General features: G+C 48.0%; 1 protein-coding gene across 7 annotated transcripts in view; it reads left to right on the forward strand.

Moving 5' to 3' along the window:
- The window catches only part of DAPK2 (death associated protein kinase 2), a 125,988-nt gene that overhangs the window by 91,451 nt on the left and 9,409 nt on the right, over positions 1-25,128 (forward strand). For 3 of the 7 annotated variants that reach the window (XM_032297209.1, XM_032297215.1, XM_032297214.1), the window contains 6 exons: positions 5,195-5,324; positions 11,389-11,437; positions 12,257-12,283; positions 15,764-15,916; positions 16,996-17,041; positions 18,464-19,382. In XM_032297209.1, coding sequence (XP_032153100.1) covers positions 5,195-5,324; positions 11,389-11,437; positions 12,257-12,283; positions 15,764-15,916; positions 16,996-17,041; positions 18,464-19,072 — 1,014 coding nt within the window. In that variant the 3' untranslated portion in view covers positions 19,073-19,382. Of the gene's footprint in view, positions 1-5,194; positions 5,325-11,388; positions 11,438-12,256; positions 12,284-15,763; positions 15,917-16,995; positions 17,042-18,463; positions 19,383-25,128 lie in introns of those variants that run through there. The other 4 variants (XM_032297211.1, XM_032297213.1, XM_032297212.1 and 1 more) reach the window with 2 other exon arrangements.

Consider the following 25,128-nt stretch of genomic DNA (forward strand, 5'->3'; position numbering starts at 1 on the left):
GAGCTCCTGAGGCCAGGGATGAGGTCTGGGGCACTCACTCTCGTGGAAGTATCACCAGAAGAAAAGGCACCCTGGGGTGGGACACAGGTGCCAGAGAAGGAAAACAGTTGTGTCTGACCCAGGCACAAGGTTGCTCCATGTTGCTAGGCCCACGTGGCATTGCTGCTTCTCTCTGGGATATATATATAATTATTATTATTTTTGAGACAGTGTCTCTCTCTGTCACCCAGGCTGGAGTACAGTGGCACAGTCTTGGCTCCCTGAACTCTCTGCTTCCCGAGTTCAAGCAATTCTCCTGCCTCAGCCTCCCGAGTAGCTGTGACTACAGATGTGTGCCACCATGCCCAGCTAATTTTTGTATTTTTTTTTTTAGCAGAGTTGGGGTTTCACTTTGTTGGCCAGGCTGGTCTCGAACTCCTGACCTCAAGTGATCCACCTACTTTGGCTTCCCAAAGTTCTGGGATTACAGGCATGAACCACTGCACCCGACCCCCCTGGGCTAGATTAATAAGACCCTTGAGAAGCAAGGAAGGGGAATTATTTAGTCCAGTGGTTAGAGATAAAGGTTAAAATTCCTAATGAGGAATAATACAAACTAAGGTTATAGTCTTGGTTTCTTTTCTCTTCTCTTTTCTTTTCGACAGGGTCTCACTCTGTTGGCTAGGCTGGAGTGTAGTGGCACAATCATAGCTTATTGCATCCTGAATCTCCTGGACTCAGGTGATCCTCCCACCTCAGCCTCCTGAGTAGCTGGGACTACAGGTGTGTGCCACCACACTGGGGTAATTTTTTTGTTTTTGTTTTTTTTGAGATGGAGTCTTGCTCTGTTGCCAGGCTGGAGAGCAGTGTCGCGATCTCAGCTCACTGCAACCTCTGCCCCCCAGGTTCAAGCGATTCTCCTGCCTTAGCCTCCTGAATAGCTGAGACTACAGGTGCATGCCACCATGCCCAGCTAATTTTTTGTATTTTCAGTAGAGACTGAGTTTCACCATGGTGACCAGGATGGTCTTGATCTCTTGACCTTGTGATCCGCCCAACTTAGCTCCCAAAGTGCTAGGATTACAGGCTTGAGCCACTGCGCCCAGCCACGCTGGGGTAATTAAAAAAATTTTTTTTGTAGAAGTAGGTTTTTGCCATGTTGTCCTAGCTGGTCTTGAACTCCTGGGATTAAGGGATCCTCCTGCCTCTGCCTCCAAAAGTTCTGGGATGTCAGAGATGTCTCAGGGCGTGAGCCACCACACCTGGCCAGTCTTGCTTGCTTGCCTGCCTTTCTTTCCTTTCTTTCTTTCTTTCTTTCTTTCTTTCTTTCTTTCTTTCTTTCTTTCTTTCTTTCTTTCTTTCTTTCTTTCTTTCTTTCTTTCTTTCTTTCCTTTCTTTCTTTCTTTTCTTTCTTTCTTTCTTCTTCCTTTTTGTAAAAGAGGAATAATAGCAGCCATTGTGTGAGGTAGTTGAGAGTTCAATGAAGTATAAAGTATGTCACATGTTTGCTTAGCACTGGGTCCTGTATATTGATTGCAGGGGTTTAATCAGTGGCACCTGTCTTCACTCAGGGCACATTTATTGAGCACCTGCTGGATATCAGGCTCTATCCAAATCTCTGGGGAGATAACAGGAACAAAACCCTTAGGCAACCCAGTAGAGGGAGACAGATAAGTAAGCAGACAAGATTGTCAGAGTAAGAAGCACTACATTTGGGTATTATGGGGTACTTTGGGAAGTGGGGAGGTGGTAGGGAGAGAGCAGGGAAGACCTTCTGGATGAGGTGCTTCCTTTACTGAAATGTGGATAGGAACTAGCCAGGTTTGGAGCAGGGGCAGTGCAGGGAGTGTTCCAAGCAGGAGAGAAGCCATCTGCTGTGTGTTAGGTTCTTGCGGTGGGGCTGAAGACAGATGAGACTCAGGTGGGGAAGCATGGCCTTGCACTGAGGTTCTTTTTTTTTGTTTCATATATTTTTGTTGTTGTTGTTGTTGTTGTTTTTGAGACAGAGTGTCACTCTGTGGCCCAGGCTGGAGTGCAGTGGTATGATCTCAGCTCACTGCAGCCTCCGCCTCCTGGGTTCAAGTGAGTCTCTCATCTCAGCCTCCTGAGTAGCTGGGATTACAGGTGTGTGCCACCACGCCCTGCTAATTTTTGTATTCTTAGTAGAGATGGGGCTTCATCATGTTGGCCAGGCTGGTCTCCAACTTCTGACCTCAGGTGATCCCCCTGCCTCAACCTCCCAAAGTGCTGGGATTATAGGCATAAGCCACTGTGCCTGGCCTGCCCTGAGGTTCTTATAGGCCAGAGGAGAAACCATCTTTCCTGGACTGTGTTCCACAGAGGTGAGCAGATGTGAGAAAGCAGACGTCTCATCTGTCAGGATTGCCTTGGAAATTTCATCGTCAGTTCTTCCCCTTCACCATCTCATCCCTGCTGCCCCATAGTCCTGGGGATCACCAGGTCTGGTGTTTCTGTCTCTGCCCACTGTGGCTCCCACCCGCATTCAGTGTGGTGTGTGTAGTGGTGTCCTGGGCCTCAGCTATGGTGGTCAGGAGGTCTGCGGCCATGGCCCTTCAGCACTGGAGAGATGTCTCAGGGTTTTTTCCCTGGAAGAGATGAGAAGTTCTTAAGAAGAGGGTGCAACTGCTGCCCTGGAGATAGAGGCCAGAAGGGAGGGTGCAGCTCACTGCATGGGGTGCCAGGACACTTGGGGTCCATGGGCAGCCCCCAATGGGCTGGTCAGGGGTGCTAGAGTGGAGCCACCTTCCTGGATTTTATCCAAGTCATGAGCTGACCTCTCCCACCCTCATGCTCCTTTCTGTATAGCCTAAGGATTTGTTCTCCCTTGGGGAAAGACTGGACACATTTTCAAAACAGTATTGAGAGTAATCTCCAGAGGGGAAGAAGAATAAATAAGCAAAAAAAAAAGAAAAAGCAAAAGGAAATGTATTATTTATTTTTTTTAAAAAAAGGAAAAAAAGTGGGGGAAGGCCTCAGCCAGCTCCCTTGAGTGGAAGTTTCCAGTTGGAAGGTCACAGAGACCATAGGCAGCCAGGGGCACCTGGGGAAAGGCATCCATCCAGATTCAGTATCAATTCAGCTGACAGGGTCACCCTCAGCACGCCAGCTGCTATGCTCCGCACTGCGGGGGCAAAGCTGCAAAGATCTGAATCCTCCCTCCAGCTGAGGACAGCTCTGATTGGGGAGCTATGGCAAAAACAGCCAAGGACTGTGAGACAAGAGAAAGCATGCCAAATGTCATAACAGAAAGGTTCAAATGAGCCTGATGGGGCCTGCAGCGGGGTGGGGCTCACTCCTGGGGATGTGGAGGGTGCTCAGGGTTGCTGAGGAAGGTCTTCAAGAACACAGTGGGTTGAGTTAGACTTTGAAGCCCGGCTAGGATTTCGATGGTCAGAGACTTAACAGAAAGCTTTCTGGATAGAGCAGATGGCGTGAGCAAAAGTGCAAGGTATGGAAACTCTTCAGTGCTTTGAGAAACAGGGATGTTTAATTTTCTTAAATATTTATTTAATAGCTTAATGAAGATATAATTCACATACTACACAATTTACTCGCTAATGCATACCATTTACAAAGTTAAATAACCAACACCACCATCATTTATAGAAAATAGAAAAGAAACCATGTACTCCCCATCTCTCCACTCCCCTAGTCCTAGGCGACTGCTAATCTACTTTCTGTCTCTGTGGATTTGCCTATGCTGGATATTTTGTATAAATGGAATATTTTTTGTATAAATTGAATATTTGTATAAATGGAATGTTTTTTGTCTTTTGTGACTGGTTCTTTCCCTTAGCATAATGTTTTCAAGGTTCATTGCTGCTATAGCAGGTATCAGTACTTCATTCCTTTTTATTTTTATTTATTTTATTTTTATTATTTTTTTAAGACAGAGACTCACTCTGTTACCCAGGCTGGAGTGTAGTGGTTGCAATCTCGGCTCACTGCAACCTCCATCTCCCAGGTTTAAGTGATTCTCCTGTCTCAGCCTCCTGAGTAGCTGGGACTACAGGCGCATACCACCACACCTGGCTAATTTTTGTATTTTTAGTAGAGATGGAGTTTTTGCCATGTTCTTTACCCACCTCAGCCTCCCAAAGTGCTGGGATTACAGGCGTGAGCCATCGTGCCTGGAAGCACTTTATTCCTTTTTACTTGTTTCGTTGACTTCATTCCTTTTTATGGCCAAGCAGCATTCATATGTGGATTCAGATGTGATATGGGTGTTCACATCTTGTTTATCCATTCATTTATTGTTTCCCCTTTAGGGCTATTGTGAATATGCTGCTGTGATCATTTGTATACAGATTTTGTGTGGATGTGCATTTTCAGGACATTTCCTGTAGCACGGAGCAAAGGAAAGTTGTGTGGAGTGGGAGAAAGTGGGTGAAGCAGAGGGGCTTGTAGTCTGAGTGGTTGGGTAGGAGTGAGAAGGGAGAGGTCAGGTTCCCACCGCAGCCTCACTGGGAGTCCGGGGTGTGCAAGGGCCAGGCCCATGGGTGTGTGAGGGGCTGTCCCCTACCCCGCACCCACCTACATTGTTGTGTCAGACCTGGCAGCTGCTTGCTGGGCTGGAAATAGCCTGAGCAGCTGGTATTTTCCCTGGAAATTGGGTGCATTTTTTCCCGTGACCTGCTGAGGACCAAAATTAGTTAAACACCTAGAGAAACATGGGCCACACGATTAGTCCAGAGGAGGGGAATGTTGTCAACAGGAAGTTGGCTGGCCAGGGGAAAGAGGTGGTCAGGAAGACCAAGGTCAGTAAGCCGAGTATAAACAGAGGCTAACCTGGGATGTCCCCGCCCTTTTCACACTCATACAGCAATGCTGGGTTTGTTTACAGGAAATGCTGCAAGTATCTCATTGACCCCTTTTGACAGATGGGAAAACAGAGACATGGCGTTAAAGGGATCTGCCACTCAGAGACAGAAGAGAGATGAAGGCTGGAGTCTTCAGTTCTGCTGTGAGCAGAAGTTTTAGTAAAACCCAGGCCATGCCCTCAATGCGTTGCCTGTCTTTGAGTTCACAGAGGAGACTGAGGACACTAAAACAAGGAAGAGTTTATGCTCTTTCAGCCTCCTAAAAAGAACATCAAGTCCCACCCCAAACCCCAAAGCCAAACATAAACTAGGCTTTAATTACTGTCTCTTCTTTTCTTTCCTTCCTGGTTTTCTTTTTCCTTTTTGTTGTCCAGCCAGAAAACATTATGTTGTTAGACAAGAATATTCCCATTCCACACATCAAGCTGATCGACTTTGGTCTGGCTCACGAAATAGAAGATGGAGTTGAATTTAAGAACATTTTTGGGACGCCAGAATTTGTGGGTAAGTTTTAGGCTTGTTTCTCTCTCAGCTAAGAATCTGGCATCAAAGGTAGAGATCCCGGGAAGAAACCTGTGTCTGGGGCCATGGCCTCTGGGCAAAGAGATGATGCCTTGAGACATCCCTAGAAACCTAATGGGTGGGGGAGGAAATGTCTTGTTGGGCCTGTGGGTGAGGGCCCAGGTGTAGGCTTTGAGTGCTCAGTAGGGTAAGGGCTGAGTGGGGCCCTGTGGCTCTCAGTGGGGCTACAGCCTAGGCTGTTAAAGCCTCGCAGCGCTGGCCCCACCTCCTGCTCTTAGATGAGTTTATTCTTATGAAGATTTAAAAATACCTCGCCCTCTTGAATTCCCATAAACTCAACCTTCTATGAACTAGCTTTTGATTTCCTGAAAAAGGAAAAGGAAATAATCTGCCAAATACCAAATCCACCCACTCGCCTCTCCTCTATGCCTGGCTTTATGTCATGTATGGGGGTGCCCAGCTCCCGTGGGGCCCTGCCTGCTTTCTCTTCCCTCTGTTTCTCTCATCCTTGGTCCAGGCCCCTGCCCATTCTGTACCCCAGAAGCCTCCTTATAGGACTTGGGCCAGAGGTTGGGATCATGAAGAAACAGCCTGTAGGGAGGGAAGGAATGAGCGCTGAGAACCACCGTCTGCTTATCTGCTTCGGGAGTTGAAGTGGTCTTGGAGATAGAGGGTGGTCATGATGTCCTCAACATCTGGATGCTAAAACTTCTGACCACAGTCAAATCAAAAAGAGAGACAGAATATATCAGACCAGCCACCTGATGGATTTTCAGGCTCTGCAGCCACTATAGATTGCTACTCAGAGACCCCAGAGACCCCAGGGCAGGGAGCCCTTGCCGTGTGCCAGGCACTATGTCTCATGATCTACAGACATTGTCTTAATTATCCTCAAATGGCTTCCTGAGGCAGGGTTCATTATTTTCTCCAACAAGTGCCTTGTTTAAGGCAACACAAGGCCATGCAACTGAGATGCAAATACAGAACCAGCCAACAGCAAAGCCTGTGCTCTTCCCATTATGCCAGGTTGTCTTTCTAAGAAAACCATACAATGACAGAGACATAGAAATATGAAGAGAGGATGAGCAAAAGAGGGTAGAAAGAGGAAGCCTATCATAGGTCTCTTTGGCATTCTAAAAGGTGGAAATAGAGACCAAAAAAAAAAAAAAAGGAGAAGCACTATTTGAAGAGAATGGCCGAGAGTTTTCAGAACTGCATCCATGCATCCACAGACACAGAAAGGACAGAAATCTTACCTGAACACATTAGAGTGAAACTGAAGGGTACCAAGACAAAGCAGTCAGAGAAAAGACAAATACCTACAAAAGAACAATAAGATCAACAACATATTTCTCAAAACAACAATGGAAGCCAGTATCCAGTGGAATATTGTCTTCAAAGAGCTGAGGAAAAATAAAAAATAAACCCATAATTGTGTGCCTAGAAAAAATATATCTCAAGAATGAGGCCGGGCACGGTGGCTCACGCCTGTAATCCCAGCACTTTGGGAGGCTGAGGCGGGTGGATCACTTGAGGTCAGGAGTTTGAGACCAGCCTGGCCGAGATGGTGAAACCCTGTCTCTACTAAATAAACAAAAAGTAGCCAAGTGTGGTAGCGCATACAGGTAATCCCAGCTACTTGGGAGGCTGAGGCAGGAGGATCATTTGAACCTCGGAGGCAGAGGTTGTCGTGAGCCGAGATCACACCATTGCACTCTAGCCTGCATGACAGAGTAAGACCGTATCTCAAAAAAAGGCAAAAGATTTAAGAAAAACAAGAAAGAACAATTAAGAAAAAAAAACCCAAAACATTGATATAGAGTTTACCACCAATAGACCATCATTAACAGACCTTCTAAAAGATGTACTTCTGAATTAAAGAAATGAACTCTGAAGGGAGGCCTCAAAGCAAGAAGTAATAGAAGCAAAGAAACCAGTAAATATTAAGCAAATAATATAAACATTTTTCTGCCTAAAATTGTGATGATGGCTGGGCGGAGTGGCTCATGCCTGTAATCGCAGTATTTTGGGAGGCCAAGATGGGTGGATCTCTTGAGACTAGGAGTTCGAGACCAGCCTGGCCAACATGGTGTAACCCCATCTCTACTAAAAATACAAAAAATTAACCAGGCATGGTGGTGCGTGCTGTAGTCCCAGCTACTCTGGAGGCTGAGGTAGGAGAATTGCTTGAACCTGGGAGGCGGAGGTTGCAAAGAGCCAAGATAGTCCCACTGCACTCCAGCCTGGGTGACAGTGAGACTCTGTCTCAAAAAACAGAACAAAACAATAGGATGGGTGCTGTGGCTCACACCTATAATCTCAGCACTTTGGGAGGCCAAGGCAGGTGGATCACCTGAGGTCAGGAGTTCGAGACCAGCCTGGCCAACATGGTGAAACCCCATCTCTACTAAAAATACAAAAATTAGCTGGGTGTGGTACTAGGTGCCTGTAATCCCAGCTACTTTGGAGGCTGAGGCAGGAGAATCATTTGAACCCAGGAGGCAGATCTTGCAGTAAGCCAAGATCACACCATTGCACTCCATCCTGGGCAAAAAGAGTGAAACTCTGTCTCAAAAAAATAAAAATAAAAACAAATAAATTATTAGAAAAATGACCAGTTTGGATGGCACAGCAATGTCACCTTGCCATGAGTTTCTAAATGCATAGTCCAAATTTCTGTGCCTATCTTGTTGAACCGGTGTCAATGTGTGGACTGTCTGCAGACCAAACTTTGAATGTCACTGACCTAAAGAAAGTCTTTCACGTGCACAGTAGGAAACACATGCAAAAAAAAGTTCATAGCAATTGTTCCAATAATTTTTTTTTTTTTTTTTTTTGAGAAGAAATCTCACTCTGTCACCCAGGCTGGAGTGCAGTGGTACCATCTCGGCTCACTGCAACTTCCGCCTCCCAGGTTAAAGTGATTCTTCTGCCTCAGCCTCTCTCCAGAGTAGCTAGGACTACAGGCACGCACCACCATGCCCTGCTAATTTTTGTATTTTTAGTAGAGACGGGGTTTCTCCATGTTGGTCAGGCTGGTCTCGAATTCCTGAATTCAGGTGATCCACCCGCCTTGGCCTCCCAAAGTGCTGGTATTACAGGCGTGAGCCACCATGCCTAGCAGTTCCAATAATCTTAAAACATGGAAACCATTTACACTAACTCTGAGAGGAGAATGACTAAAAAATGATACACATTCACATAATGGATTACTATATAGCAGTGAAAATATAAAAAGCATAGATGAACATTCAGTGAACACTAGAAGCATAAATGTTAAGTAAAAAAATAAAGTGACTATAAATCACATGCAGTATGACAGCATTTTTCTTTTTAAGACAGAGTCTTGCTCTTGTTACCCAGGTTGAGGTGCAATGGCATGATCTCAGCTCACTGCAACCTCTGTCTCCAGGGTTCAAGCGATTCACCTGCCTCAGCCTCCCAAGTAGCTGCGATTACAGGTGCCTGCTACCATATCTGGCTAATTTTTGTATTTTTTAATAGAGACAGTGTTTCACCATGTTGGCCAGGCTGGTCTCGAACTTCTGACCTGATCCGCCTCCCTCACCCTCCCAAAGTACTGGGATTGCAGGACTGAGCCACCATGCCCGATATTAAGACAGCATTTTTATAAAGCTAAAACATCAGCAAAACCAGGAGAGTAGTTCCTTGTGTCTTGAAGCAGAGGAAAGCAAGAGGACAAGAGGGCAGACCATAGGCTGTGGATACAATAGTTTTGGTATTGTTTTAGATAAACTCACACTTTCCCACTCTCTACCTTTTCTATTTGCAGTTGTACAGGCTCAGTCCTTCCTCCTTCTCAAGCTACTGCCCTCTCTTTTGCCTCCATGATCGCCAAGCTTTTAAAAAGTATCATCTACAATCTTACTTCCACTTCTTTGTACTTTTTTTTTTTTTTTTTTTTTTATTTTTTTTTTTAGACAGGGGCTCATTCTATCACCAGGCTGGAGGCCAGGCATTATGGCTTGTGCCTTGTAGTCCCAGCACTTTGGGAGGCCAAGTAGGGTGTATCACCTGAGGTCGGGAGTTCAAGACCAGCCTGACCAACATGGAGAAACCTGTCTCTACTAATACAAAATTAGCTGGGCATGGTGGCACATGCCTGTAATCCCAGCTACTCAGGAAGTTGAGGCAGGAGAATCACTTGAACCTAGGAGGCAGATCTTGCAGTAAGCCAAGATCGTGCCATTGCACTCCAGCCTGGGCAAAAAGAGTGAAACTCCATCTTAAAAAAAATAAAAATAAAAACAAATAAATTATTAGAAAAATGACCACAGTTGGGATGTCACAGCAATGTCACATTGCTATAAGAGTCTCTGTAACGCACAGTCCAAATTTCTGTGCCTCACTTGGACAATCTCGGCTCACTGCAACCTCCACTTCCCAGGTTCAAGCAATTCTCCTGCCTCAGCCTCCCAAGTAGCTGGGATTATAGGCACCCGCCACCATGCCCAGCCAATTTTTTTTTTGTATTCTTAGTAGAGACAGGGTTTTGCCATGTTGGCCAGGCTGGTCTTGAACTCTTGACCTCAAGTCATCAGCCCGCCTCAGCCTCCCAAAGTGCTAGGATTACAGGTGTGAGCCACCATGCCCAGCCTGTACCTTCTTGACATTCTGGGCACTGCGGTGGCTGTGAAATTCAACACTCACTTTCCAGGGATTATCTGCTTGATTTCTGGGGAGGATTTGGTCCTCTTCTCTCCTCGGCAGAGCCTTCTTTCCTAGACTCTGCACCCTCTCCTGGTCATCACATCGTTGCCTCAGCTGCTACTCCTTCCTGTACGTGGATGGCTCCAAACGTGAGGGCTCTGGCCCTGGAAACTGTCCCTGGACATCTTCTCCTGGCTGCCCCTTAAGCTCATTGTCCCAGGGGACCCCAGGATATCCTCCTCCTCATCAGGTGGGAGGTACCCTCTTTCAGACCAGACTCAGAGGAAAGTGGAGTCCCTCTCTGCCTTCTCCTTCACCATTTTCCAGCACTGACATGACTGGTCTTTACCAGGGAGTTCTAAAGCAGGCCTCATAGCCAAGGCCCCATTTCTCCTTCTGTACCTTCGTTTCCCTGCCCTTCTCCTCCTTTCTCAGGTATTCTGTGTACTTTTCCTCTTCCTCTCTCTCAAGGCCTGTTTGTAAAAGGTTTCTACCAGGATAACAGACAACAATTTTCTTAGTCCTTTTGGGCTGCTTTAATGAAATGCCTTAAAGTGAGTCATTTATAAACTATAGAAGTTCACTGTTCACAGTTCTGGAGGATGGGAAGTCCAAGGTCAAGGTGCCAGCAGATTTGGAATCTGATGAGAGTTTACCCTGTTTCATAAATGGCGCCTTCTTGTTAAGTCATCAAATGGCCAAAGGGGCAAATAAGCCCTCTCAGGCCTCTTTTTCTTTTTCTTTCTCTCTCTCTCCTTTTTTTTTTCAAATGCGGTCTCACTCTGTCACCTGGGCTAGAGTGTAGTGGTGCAATTATGGCTCACTGCAGCCTCAACCTCCCAGGCTCAAGCAATCCTCCTACCTCAGCCTCTTCCCGAGTACCTAAGACTACAGGCATGTGTTACCATGCCCAGCTAATTTTTAAAAACTTTTTGTGGAGATGGGGTCTCCCTGTGTTGCCCAGGCTGGTCTCCAACTCCTGGGCTCCAGCAATCCTCCCCCCTCAGCCTCCCAAAGTGCTGGGATTTCAGGTATGAGCCACCACACCCAGCCCTCAGACCTCTTTATGAGGGTACAGTCCCGCTTGTGAGGTTTCCATTCTCATGACCTAGTCACCTCCTAAAGACTCCACTTCTTCATACTATTACGTTGGGGATTCACTGTCAACAGATGAATTTTGGGGAAACACAAACATTTGGGCCATGGCAACTCCTTTCCTCAGAATTCTTAGATGCAGACCACCTTTATCTGTTGCTCTACTCTTCCTGGGGATTCAGGATAGAGACATTTATTATCAAATTCCCTAAAATTCCTTACAACTATCTCTCCTCTCATGTTTACACTCCTATTGACTCTTTAATATGACCTCTTTCAGCTCCAGAAATTGTGAACTACGAGCCCCTGGGTCTGGAGGCTGACATGTGGTAAGTTGGACAGGCCACTCAGGTGACCTAGGGATCCTTCCAAGGGCAGAAGGCCTGAGATCCTGCTCCAGGTGATATCCCCTTAACCGTGAAAGCCCCTTACTCCACATTCACCGTTCAGAGCCTCTGGCAGCTCTCCCAGTGTTAGACCTGCGGCCAGGGCAGCTGGAGGGCCACTAGGCCTGGACCTGAGGCCAGTTACCACCTGACCAGGTCAGAGCTTTGTCAGCAGTGGAGGAGCAAGAAGAGAGGCAAGGTGGAGGTGCAGACTCACCTCTGGGCCTCCCCAGCCAGGTTAAAAATAATAGTAACAGTAACTCGCTCAGTTGGTCAGCCAAGTGGTCACTGAAAGTTCACGCATCGGGGCACTGTGCTAGGCCTGCGGATACTGTAGGGATTAGTTCTCTGCACAGATGCCACTCATTTCATTTGGATGCTGCTTTACAGTTGGCTGAGCACCTTTGTTACCTGGTTTTCTAAAATCCTGTTAACATTCCTGTGAGGTGATTATCATTATCCACATAAGGAGAAAGGGCTCAGAAGTGGTAAGGGACTTACCCAAATCACACAGCCTGCAAGTGCAGGATTCTGACCTTGAACTTGGGTCCTCAGACTCAGGGTTCAGAGCTCAATGACTCCAAACGCATCCCAGGCTGCTGCTGAAGGGCGGGATGGAGAGGGGTGTGGAGCATGAGACAGTATCTAGGAGCTGCTGTGGGGGAGGCAAGTGACCTCTTCCCCTTAGATCCATGCAGGTGTCCCTTGCTGGTCGGGGATTGGACCCAGGCGGCCCTGACTCAACTGTTCTTTATTTTACAGGAGCATAGGCGTCATCACCTACATCCTGTGAGTATCTCTGATCCAGGGTCTCTGGCTCAGCTTAAATATGGGGGAATCAGAAGGAATAAGAGAGGGACAAGCAGACAGACTGATATTTACTAAGTACCCACCATAATCCGGGTGTGTTAAGTCTACACAGGAAGCCTGAGGCTAAGCGCTGTGTGTCTATTTCATCCATATGACCCTGGCATTGAAGTTGAGCAGACATCCAGGGGTGCAGCCTGTGCTCTGCACAGCCTGTGTCTGCATTCCTACTATGGAATGCCAGGGCTCCCCTGCCCAGCCTCCCCCAGACTGAGGTGTACTGGAGAATGTCACTTTTCACTCAGACTCCTCTCAGAACTATTTTTTCTTTTTTTAGAGACAGAGTCTTGCTCTGTCGCCCAGGCTGGAGTGCAGTGGCACAATCTCGGTTTACTGCAACCTCTGACTCTCAGGTTCAAGCAATTCTCCTGCCTCAGCCTCCCGAGTAGGTGGGACTACAGGTGTGTGCCACCATGCAGGGCCAATTTCTTATTTTTAGTAGAGACGGGGTTTCACCATGTTGGCCAGGCTGGTCTCGAACTCCTGACCTTGTGGTCTACCCTCAGCCTCCCAAAGTGCTGGGATAACAGGCGTGAGCCACCACGCCTGGCCCTTCTGTCAGAACTCTTGGGACAGCCCTGTAAAGCTGCTTATGCCCTCCCCAATCTTGCCTCTTCTTTCTTTCCCCATTTTCCCTCTTTTCCCCAGATTCCCTTTTCTTCCTGTCTCTCTTCTTCCTCTTTGCCTGTCCCTGAAGTATTCGGTTGCTTAGACAGAGATTTCCTGCATAGCTCCAGTGTGTGGTGAGTTACTTCTGGGGCTGGAGCCTGTAATACTATCACTTTCCACCTCTGTGGCCTTGGGCAGCGACTTAGCTTCTGGGCTTGTTTTTCTCATCAGAAAAACAGGAATCCCAAACTTCCCACCATGTGTGTGTTGTGAAAGCTAAATAAGTAACAAGTGCAAGTTTCCTAGCCCTGACACCGGCATGTGCACAGTGGGCAAGTAAGTGTTCATTCCATCAGCCCTTCCCAACCATTTTCCCTTCACAGCACACATGGAAAATACTATGATTATAGCACTGTGGAGTAAGAGTCAACCATTTGGGGCAGGGAGCACCAGTGCTCAGCAGCTGAGGGGCTCATTCTCTCAGTGATCCCTGTGAGCCTGGTCTCTGACTCTCCCAGCAGCACTTGGACTAGGAGCCCTGTGTGACATGGTGGATCCCCCCGAGCTACAGCAGAGAATCTCAACCCTGGCTGCACAGGAGAGCTTTTAATACCCACCATGGCACAGGCCCCACCCCAGATCTATTACATCACAAGTGCTGGGGATAGGGCCTTAGTATCTGTGTCTTTTAAAACTCCAGCTGAATTTGATGCAAAGAGAAGGCTGAGAACCATCAATCGATAGTTTCAGATCAGAGCCTGATCTATAGTTTCAGATTGATCTATAGTTTCAGATTCAGATGTGGCTCTTGAAACTTTAATTTATTCAGGACTCTGATTTTCGTATTGAAACATTAAGGAATCCCATGTAATCCCAGCATTTTGGAAGGCTGAGGTGGGCAGATACTTGAGTCCAGGAGTTTGAGACCAGCCTGGGCAACATGACTAAACCCTATCTCTACAAAAAAACAAAACAAAAAATTGGCTGGATGTGGTGTCACACATCTGCAGTCTCAGCTACTGGAGGCCGACACAGGAGGATTGCTTGAGCCCAGAAGTTGCAGTAAGTTGTAGTCGCACCTTTGCACTCCATCCTGGGCAACAGAGCAAGACCCTGTCACAAAAGAAAAAAAAAAAAAAAAAAAAAGGAATCCCAGTGTCTACTGAGCACTTAGTTTTCTTGTGGCTCATTTGAATTTAACGGCTTTGTTGAGGTCTCCTCCATGGCAGACAGCGTACCAGGCAGGCACCAGGATACTGACGTGGAGGAGGGTCTTCCCTGCTTGCTGGTAATCCCTGTCTGTGGAAGACACCATACACCTAACTCACGCCCAGTAGGACCAAAGTTAGGCTAGAGGCATGAACACACCTTTGTGAGACACAGATGGGGAACCACCGGTTTGCTGAATTGTTGAAGGTTTATTGAGAAAGAAAGAGAAAGAGCACGTGATTGGTGGATTGATTTGAACTAGGATGTAAAGAATGAAGCTAATTCTGTGGGTGGAGAAGGAAGGAGGGGCTGTGCTGGCTGAGGAAACAGTGCGAGAAAAAAATGGTAAACCTTCAGTGTGGCTGAAATATACCGAGCATGGCGAAGGACCAACTCTTACTGCCTTGCTGAGGAGTTTTGATGTGATCCTATAGAAAATGGAAAATCATAGAGGGTTTTTGTGTTCTCACAATGACAGTGATAATGGCCATTAATTCCAGAGCCCTTAGTGTGGGCCATGAAGGCTTTTGTATGCATTCATTCTTCACAATCATGTGAGGTGGCAATTTTATTTTCTTCATTTTACAGATGAGGAAACTACATTTCAGAGGGGTTCTAGCTTCACATAGCTAATGAGTGGCTGAGCTGGGATTCAAACCCAGGATTGCAATATCAAATTTTTTCCAGTGCACCTTACTGCCACCATGCTAAGAAAGTGGCTGTGGAGATGGGGATGACTTTTAAGAGATATTTAGTAAATGGAACCAACCAAAAACCTTTTGGCCAGGCAGATGTGGCAAGGGAATGGAAAGAAGGGTCCAAGGTGACTCCTGTGTTTCTAGCTTGGGTACATTTGTAAAGTTATGTCATTCATCAGGGGAGTACTTAGAATGGGGTTTGGACTCAATGAGTTTGGGGCAATGGCACATCAGATCCAGAGACTGCTGGATCATGCCTCTACCAAGGCATCCCATGAAGAACTGAAAGTTGAGTCAGGAGATAGTAGATATAGGAGTCATTATTTGTATGACATCCTTGACAAACCCTGTGGGGGAACAACACAGATCTTTCTAGTCCCTAATGGCCCCTCTATTTCCAAACTTGTGGGCTCTGCTCAAGTTGCTCCTGTAACCCAGAAGGCCTTTCCATCTCCTTCTCTGACTGCTGACAACCTCTTTATTCTTCAAGACACAAAGCGATGTAAATATCTGTGCTACCATGAAGCTGCCCTGGGCCTCCCTCTTTCCTGTGCTCCCCTGTCCTTTGGCTGGCTTTCCATTATATTCTGCTTTGTCCAGCTGGGGAATCACAAAGAGCCACGTCACTGTGTTTCTCTCCCCTCCGCTTTTGAGTCCCGTGAAGACACAGTTTCTCTCTGTCAGGTGCTTAGGAGAAGCTCCCTGAATGTGTATTGAATTGGACGCAGTTGAACAGGCTGCTGGTTGGCTGCTTAGAAGGGGCAGGCTGTGTTGCTGGGAGCCTTCCAGCTCCATGCAGCAGTCATGGGGCAGGGTTCCCCAAGTCCGCCATCCCCATTTCCATCTACCTTCCCTTAGTTAACGTGGTTTCCTCTCTTGTATTCAGCCTAAGTGGAGCGTCCCCTTTCCTGGGAGACACAAAGCAGGAAACACTGGCAAATATCACAGCAGTCAGTTACAACTTTGATGAGGAATTCTTCAGCCAGACGAGCGAGCTGGCCAAGGACTTCATTCGGAAGCTTCTGGTTAAAGAGACCCGGTAAGAGGACAGAGAAGCCACTGGTTTCTCAGGTCTGATGGCTTCCTGTCGCCTCTCTCAAAGACCTGTCAGTGTGTCCCAGCTTTGACATAGCTGTCATCTGCACCGTTGTAGTCTAATCCGAGCAGGTGCTGGGAAGTGTGGCCTAGCCAAGATGCAGCATTTGTCTTGTTTGCTCAAGTCTTTCTGCTTTCTCCTCCTGCTGAAATGTAAATAATGTGTGTGTGTGTGTGTGTGTGTGCGCGCGCGCGCACGTGCGCGCGCAAGCTGGAAGTCAGCCCAGGTTTCTTTAGGGCTCATTACCTTGTGCAGTCTGTCCCAAAGGCACCTGGATTTCAGATTTGAAAAGGTTAAAAGGCAGGGTTTTCAAGCCAATTCAGGTTGGGAGTAGGAGCAGGTGGGCTTGGAGAGGTCAATTCAGTGGGAGGGTGGGAGACATGCTAACCTTATCCCTTCTTCAGGGGCCACGGTGAGCCCCATGGCAATAGGGCCAAATAGAAGATAGGCAGGGAATTGCAGGGTGCTGGGTACCCAGAGCATGACTTGGATGGGACAGGAAGAAAGATCCACAGACTAGAACACCATGTCCTCTCCATCCCACAGACTTCAGAGACGGCCAGAGTAGGGTTGTCTGGAGTGCAAGGTCCCTGATTTTCCTAAGAGCAGTGTTAGGGAGAGTCACTGACCTAGGTACAGAGCAGTGAAAGGCAGAGAAAGGATCCAGAAGGCAAACAGAAAAGCAGAGACCATGGGTTTAGCAAAGGGGACCTGGTTTTTGGAGGATTCTGGAAGCTCATTAGCACATTTATGACTCTTCTTAGACCTTTCAGCTTTGAGACAGAAGGTATGGGTTTAGGTAACAAGGCCACTCTGTTGAGGGATCTGCCCCGACCACTTCCTTCCCCTAGATTGCAGGATAAGCAGCCAGTTCCCATTCATCTCTGCATCCTCCATTCAACTGATTTGATGGCAGTGGCCAAATAATGCTAAAATATTGGTCTAAAAAGAGTAAGAACGGAGATGGTTGCTCCCAGCTTCTGTCCTCATGGATCATCACTGTTTCTCAAACCTCTTTGCAGGAAACGGCTCACAATCCAAGAGGCTCTCAGACACCCCTGGATCACGGTAAGGGCACGGTCACAAGTTCCAATGGGCAAAGGGTCCCTGCTCTGTCGCCAGGGCTGGCCTGGGTAGCCAGATGCAGAGGGTCCACTGGAGAGACCTTTGCTTGAAGCACTGACCCTGGGCACAGATGAAAGCTAGCCAAGGGCCCCAAAGGGCCTGGGCTTGTTCAAATAGGTTTATTTGCTTGCTATTTTAAGTTTGTGTCTCTCATATTCAGGTAACTTATGAAACAAAACCCTCACAAACCTCAGCCGAAACCCTTTTTCTTTGGGGCCACCTTACACAGTGTTCTTTGTTGGAGGGTATGTCACTGTCCCTTCTCCAAGTGGAAATCAGGACTCCCCAGGTGTAGAGAGATCAGTGACAATTGAAAACCACAATGTGACTAGGCCTCCTCCTTTCGGATTTTGGGGCTGTGAGTCAAAGATGACACTTAAATCAGCCTTCCAGCTCCTCAGACCCGGAGGAATGGGGCCTGAGATGGAGGCCTGGTGGGGAAGAGAGACAGCCACTGTTAGGGCAATTCTTTTCCCTCTGGGGAGAGTCGGAGCAAAAAGATGGATTCCTGCCTAACTCGCCTTGCAGTCTGGCTTCCAGCTGCTGGCTTTCCAGAGGGTCTTGCGTCTGGTGTAAAGAGCACTTTGAGAGGGTGGGACTCAGCAGGATTCAGGCTAGCTACACACACCCAGGGACGTCACCAGACTTCCCGTTAACCTTAACTGTTAAGTGAGAAGGCCAGCAAGGATGAAATGACCATAAGAAAGGTAGAGATAAGAAAGGGTGAGATAGGCTGGGCACAGTGGCTCATGCCTGTAATCCTAGCACTTTGGGAGGCCGAGGCAACAGGAGGATGGCTTGAGTCCAGGAGTTCAAGACCAACCTGAGCAACATGCCGAGACCCCATCTCTCTAAAAAATAATAATCAAATAAAAAGAGAAGGTGAGGCCTGTGGAAGACAGAACAGGGAGGGCTGGAGTGGTCTGGGAGGAGGTCAGCTTCATCTGCTCAGCTTCATCTGCTCATTGAAGGAAGGGGAAGGCGCAAGGAGCACCAAAGGAGAGATGCTCCTCAGCCCCGCTCTGTGAGCCCTGGCCTTGCACGCTCCAGCCCTGCACAGATGCCTGCAGAGTCCTGGCTGCAGCCTGCTTGTCTGTGTGAGCACCCCTTAAATGCTATGTGTGTGGAACCATCTCTAATGGCCGTGGACCCCTCTGCCCTGAATGAGCATGCAGGCAGCACCCCATACTCCTTGACCTCACTTATGGTCTGTGGGGGTGCTCATCCCACCCTGGTTCTCCCTGTGGCCTGACGCATGCAGTGAACACCAGAGGCCATGTGTGTGCCTTCTGCTGGCCCCTCGGACTGCCTTCTGGGGCGGGCAGCAAATTAACACTCTGATTCTTCTGTCTGAACACCCACCAGTCAAAAGGAGAAGTCAAAGCCCCTGAACAGCACAAGACAGAGCCCACCCAGCTGAAGACCAAGCGCCTGAGAGAGTACACTCTCAAATGCCACTCAAGCATGCCTCCCAACAACACCTATGTCAACTTTGAGCGTTTTGCCTGTGTGGTGGAAGACGTGGCTCGGGTGGACCTAGGATGCCGTGCCCTGGTGGAGGCCCATGATACCGTCCAGGATGATGTGGAGGCCCTGGTCTCCATCTTCAATGAGAAGGAAGCTTGGTACCGAGAGGAGAGTGAGAGCGCCCGGCACAACCTGTCCCAGCTCAGGTATGAGTTCCGCAAGGTAGAGTCATTGAAGAAGCTGCTGCGAGAAGACATCCAGGCCACGGGGTCCAACCTTGGAAGCGTGGCAAGGAAACTGGACCAGGTGAAGGCCCAGTTTGAGGCTCTGAGGCAGGAGCTCTCCACAGACCTGCAGTGGATCCAGGAGCTGGTGGGCAGCTTCCAGCTGGAGAGTGGGAGCTCCAAGGGCCTGGGCTCCGCATTATGCCAGGACACCAGTGAATCCCTATCAGAGCTGCTCAGCAGATCATGCACCGAGGAAATTCTGGCCGGCTGGAAGCTCTGAGCGCCAGAGTCCAGTCAGTAATGCATCCCAAGAGTTTTGCGGAAGCATGTTCTCATCTACCCTGCTGCAGCATCTAGCTAGGATTATCCTGCAGGGGTTTGTCTGTAGTATAGCCTTCCACCCCCTCCACAGAATCCAGAATCACTGAGGTGCCAGTTTGTTATTCATTCTGCACTTCCCCTTACCACTCTGGTTTTCTGGGAGGGTGCTGGCAGGGCAGCCAAGCTGTTAAAACAATTAGAGAGTGAGTACCCTTCAGGGTCCCCTTCTTCAGAGGAAGGATGGCTGGCCCTAGGGAAATGCTTGAGAATTGATTTGTGATGAAGGATTTGTTCACATCTCACTTTCTGCCTACATACCTTATGGCTTGTAGATCTTGGGTAATATTTGATTTAACTGCAAATAACTAAGTCAGCATGGTGCTCTCCTGCTACAGAAGCAGGGATTTAAAATGCATACAGAAAATAATATTACCTTCCATTTGCATTGATTTTTCACTTACTGAGCACATTATGTCTGACAGATGACCTTACTTGATCCTTAAAAGAACTCAGTGAGGCCAGGCATGGTGGCTCAAGCCTGTAATCCCAGCACTTTGGGAGGCCAAGGTGGGCGGATCACTTGAGGTCAGTGGTTCAAGACCAGCCTGGCCAACAAGGTGAAACCCCATCTCTACTAAAAATGCAAAAGTTAGCCGGGCATGATGGCGGGTGCCTGTAATCCCAGCTGCTCTGGAGGCTGAGGCAGGAGAATTGCTTGAACCTAGGAGGCAGAGGTTGCAGTGAGCCGAGATGGTGCCATTGTACTGCAGCCTGGGCGATAGAGCAAGACTCACTCTCAAAATAAAAAAAAAAAAAAAGAACTCAATGAGATAGGAAGTGGGTGGTATTATTATCATTATTTCCTTGTAACTGATGAGAAAATTGACTCAGAGAGGGAAAATGATATGGTCAATCAATACAGATGAAACAGAAATCCAGCATGCCCATCTCTAAGATGAGGTATATGGGAGAAAGTAGTAAGGCTTTGCTGTACATATGTATCTTAGTATTAAAGTCCAGGTCCCAGAGGCAAAGTAAGCAATTTCATGCATTCTGCCAGGTGTAGGTGGGATGCATATACCAGCAGATGATTATCCTAGGAGCTCTGTCCCAGAAGGCACAGTCATTGTCCCTACCCAGCCCTGTCTCTGTCTGAACATCTGCCTGCAAGCAGGAGAGAAGGAAAGAAGGGGTCTTCCCATTCTCCACCCTTTCCCCTCTTCTAACTAACAGCCCCAATTGTGGGTCAGGAATAAAGACCAGAAGGTCCTCAGCAGGAGGGTCCTTTTCTTATGTACCTAGGCCATTAGGCCTTGAAGGCCTAAGAAATTCCATGAGAATTTTTGGAAAGGACGAATGTAAAGACGGGGAAGCTCAAGGCTACATGGTCCTTTCATGACCCAAAGCTTTGAGCACCCCTCCCCAAGGATTATAAGATCTCATCTCCCTTTCTCTGGAGGAGGAGCCAGTCAACCAGCTCGTTCATTTCAACAGAGCATGGCATATGAGCCCAGTGCTGAGCTAGGAGCCTGTGAGTGGGGCATAGCTTGTATAGTTCAAAGTGTCTTCATAGCCTCACAAAACATCCCTATCACAGAGGCAGACTAAATGATATTCCCAATTTAGAGATGAGGAAACAGAGAGCAGATGGGATTTTCCCAAGGTTACATCATTATGGCAAAAGTAGAACCTTCTGATGACAAGTCTGTTGCTCTTTCTGCTTCCCCTGGCTGCACCAGGAGACGGAGGTTTACTCCCTGCTTGGGAGGGCAGCTCACACCTGGATTCATCCATCCATTTACAAATAATACTTAGGCACCAACCAACTTCCAGATGCCTGGCTTGACTCTGGTAATACAATGTTGAGTAAAAACAGGCCTGATTCCTGCCTTCACGGAGTGCTCAGTCCAGCGAAGGATTTGAACATTGAATCACACAAATGTAGAGCTGCAACTTGTGCGAATGCTGGGAGAGAAGCACGCAGCGCTGCAGCAGCCTGCCATGGGGGTCTGACATCATCAGGGGAAGTGTCCTGAAGCAGTAACACTGGAACAGAGATCAGCTAAGGCAACCAGGGAGAGAGAAGTTTCCCAGCAGAGCCATCATGCCAGGGCTCTGTGATGAGAGGCAGTGTGGAAGGCTGAGAATGCGAGGACAGGAAGCTGAAGGGGAGAGATTAGGAATACAGTGTGGAAATGACCGGAGAACAGGCAGGACCAGAAGGCCTGTGGCCATGTGGAAGAGCTCTGCCCTTACCCCAAAAGTCATGGGAAGTCAGTGGGTTCCAGATTCTGGGGAGAAAATGCCCCGTGAACAGCTCAGGCAGGAAGTGGTTTAGGACAAGACATGAAAGTTTGATCTCATGGAAACCATTTCTTCAAAATCCTGTCTCCTTTTCTATTTGCACGAAGGATCATTTCAAATATCATATGTAATATTTGTAACAGAAGCTTTCTTCATCAGACATGAGAAACCATCGTGATAAGAGGCATCATTAGTTTATGGACCACTAAGGAAAAAAGCCCGAGATGCGAAGTCTAATAGGAACCTCCTCCTACCCCCACCAAATAAAGCTATGATGCCCTCAGTGAGAGGGTAAATGAGAAGTAAAGTCACCATGCAGAAAAAGGAAGCAAGGAAACCTGTGTGTCTTAACCCTGACACTAAGTGGGGGTAAAAAATCCTCCCCTGGGAACAGGAGTCCCAGGCTGCTGGTATTCATGCAGGTTTGCTTTCTGAATTTGCACAGTGTGATCCAAAACATCAAGCAGAGAGTATGATGTCCAGCAGTCTGAGGCTGGGTGGCTCTGGGTGGCAGAAATAGTACTGTCCTCTCCCAGAGCACCTCCCTCCACTCTAGGCCAACAGTAAGAATATGATACCATCTTCCTGTCTTCAGAGATCCAAAAATGTACACCTTGGAGCCAATGGAAGATGGCAAAAGCTCTGTTTCCTACATCCTACCTGAGAGAATTGGTTCAAATGACCTGTCTACAGTCTCTCTACCATCTTACCTGCCTCATCACAGGACATTGTATACTTGTTTGGTGCTGAGACACTGCAAATATTAAATGTCCACTTGGCCATATTAATACACCTTCACCTTCACACAGCTGGGTTTCTAAGGAGAGGAAGCCACTAATGGAGCAATGCAGGGGAAGCTTTTTAGTGAAGGTCAAAATAGAATGCAGGCCCGGCCCGGTGGCTCACACCTGTAATCCCAGCACTTTGGGAGGCCAAGGTGGGTGGATCACTTGAGTTCAGGAGTGTGAGACCAGCCTGGCCAACATAGTGAAACCCCGTCTCTACTAAAGATATAAAAATTAGCTGGGTATGGTGGTGGGTGCCTGTAGTCCCAGCTACTCAGGATACTCAAGAGGCTGAGGCAGGAGAATCACTTGAACCCAGAAGGCAGAGGTTGCAGTGAGCCAAGATCATGGCACTCCACTCCAGCCTGCACACCAGCCTGGGCAACAGAGTACAGGCACCCACCACCATGCCCAGCTAATTTTTGTATTGTTAGTAGAGATGGGGTTTCACTATGTTGGCCAGGCTGGTCTTGAACTCCTGACCTCAGGTGATCCACCCACCTCTGCCTCCCAAAGTGCTGGGATTACAGGTGTGAGCCACTGCACCCAGCTCAGACTACAAATTAAAGATTGGTTTCTGTGCTCTGTTTAAACACCATCCTGAGCTGTGTGGGAGGGGAAAGTGAGTGTTTGACATCTCCTTGAATAACGATTCCCAAGGAAGCTGGCAAGCTGGCTCTTGGGGAAGGCAGCTGCCTGTTCCTGCTCTGAGGCAGGTGCTTACAGCCTAGCACTGCCTGACTGTGTCAGAAGGTGGGGCGATGGTTTGGTAATGGATGATTCTGCAGCTGTGGGAGTCTGGCAGTGAAGGGATGGAGCAGAGGAGTAATGTCAGGAAGAGCTGGAGTCTCCCCCATGGTCCCCTTCCTCTCCCTGAAGGTGATCATGAAGGTGGTGGCTTCCCCCCTCACTCCATCAGGCAGCACAGGCAGCCCAGCCCATGCTGGAGGTGGCTGTGTGCCCAGCTGTCACCCCTACTGTCAAGCTTCTGTAAATGCCTGTGGAACCGGATGCCTTTTTTCCTTGGTCTGTGAAATTCTTGACCCCAAGGAGGGCATGTTCACATTGCAGAAGGGTCCAGTGGCGTTGAACAAACACTGATTGTGCTCTGGCTCAGGGGGAGGTGACAAACAAGGACAAGACAACCTTGAATGAAAGACTCAGTGTCTGGGGCAGATTGGGACTCAGCCAACTGGGAGATGGGAAAAGCTGTGGTGAGTGATAAAATAGAGCTTCCTCATCTCCTAGAAATCAAAGGAGAGAGGAATTCTGATTGAGAAAGGGTAGGACGGTGGCAGAAAACAGAGGCCTTCCCAGAGATGCTGTCCCCACCAGTGACCTCCCCCCCTCCACCCCCAAGCTGTGTCCCTTGAGGAAGGCAAGAGTAAAATATGGAAGGATGGGGATGAGCCCAGATTGGGGTTGGGAACTTGGAACTGTTGAATGGAGATTAAAGAGAGGAAGATTATAGAGATTTAAAAGAGGGTTTTTAACTTTTTGTATGGTCCCCTCAGCAGGAAAATTGTCAAACTTGCTCAAAAGTATAAGGAATGGGATAGTGGATTCCAGGACCTGTGACCCCACTCCAGCAGGAATCAAGTCATGCTGGTTCTCTTTCATTCATCTCCCCCTTACTTTTCTTCTGAGCAATTTTTTTGTCCACAGGAAAAGCTTCAAAGGTTCTTCCTCTCCTACTGTTATAAAACCCAAAAGATGTGAGAGACATAGCAACCAAATGCCACACATTTTACAGCAAACTTGAGACTTACTTAACTTATAAATTCTTCAGCATAAATCTCTGCTAAGGATTTTTTTTTGAGACAGAGTTTCACTCTTGTTGCCCAGGCTGTGGTGCAATGGTGCCATCTCAGCTCACTGCAACCTCCACCTCCCAGATTCAAGCAATTCTCCTGCCTCAGCGTCCCAATACCTGAGATTACAGGCTCCCACCACCATGCCCGGCTAATTTTTGTATTTTTAGTAGAGACAGGGTTTCACCATGTTGGCCCGTTTAGTCTTGAAATCCTGACCTCAGGTGATCCGCCCACCTCAGCCTCCCAAAGTGCTGGGAGCATGAGCCACTGCGCCCAGCCAGGACTTTCTTTTTAATATAACCCCATGCCATTATCATACCTGACAAAATTCGCAATAATTCCTTCATCTCACCTGGATTCCCATTCCATACTCACATGCCCCACCACTCCCAACAGTGTCTCATTACAGCTGGTTTGTTCAAATCAGGATCCAAACAGTCCACATGTGGCATTTGGTTGCTACGTCTCTCAAGTCTCGGGTTTTATCACAGTAGGAGAGAAAAAACTTTTGAAGCTTTTCCTGGGGACAAAAAATTGTTCAGAAAACTGATGGTCCCATAGAAGAAGAATAAAAAAGTGAGTATATCCATGTGGAGACCTAACCCAGAAGAGCGAGACCAGACCAAGCAAGGAAAGGGACATTTCTGCCTCCTTCCACTGGCTCGTTCACTGAAGGGGACAGCCTGCAAGCTCGCAGCCTTTCTGCAGCTTCCCCTCCCACTTAGGAGGAGGCAGAGATTCAAGCTTCCCACAAGCCCCGTGTGCTCCTTTCCTGGGAAAACAGGTGGGTGAAGGCAGTAGAGCCCAGGCTTCAGCCATCAAAACAGCCAGCAAAGAGAGGTGTAGAGGGGTGCCACCTATGGAACTCCTTTGAGGGAAAGGGAGGGGTGAGGGGTCCTGGGCAGGAGAGAAGTGTGTGAGGGTACCCTGGCTTTCACTGGAGTAAGGGGCTGGATAGATGGCACAGATGGGGGTTGGAGGTGCAATCTGCTTGCAGTTCCTAAAGGAGGCCTAGTATCTAGAGCAAATCACTGTGTTGGGGATGGGGGATGGGGATGGAGAGAGCCTCCTCTGTAAAGCCAGGATTCCTTTTTCATGGCTTAGCAGCAGCT

Source organism: Sapajus apella, unplaced genomic scaffold (genome assembly GCF_009761245.1).
Source record: "Sapajus apella isolate SASKATOON/1434 unplaced genomic scaffold, GSC_monkey_1.0 scaffold37, whole genome shotgun sequence".
Taxonomy (NCBI): Eukaryota; Metazoa; Chordata; class Mammalia; order Primates; family Cebidae; genus Sapajus; species Sapajus apella.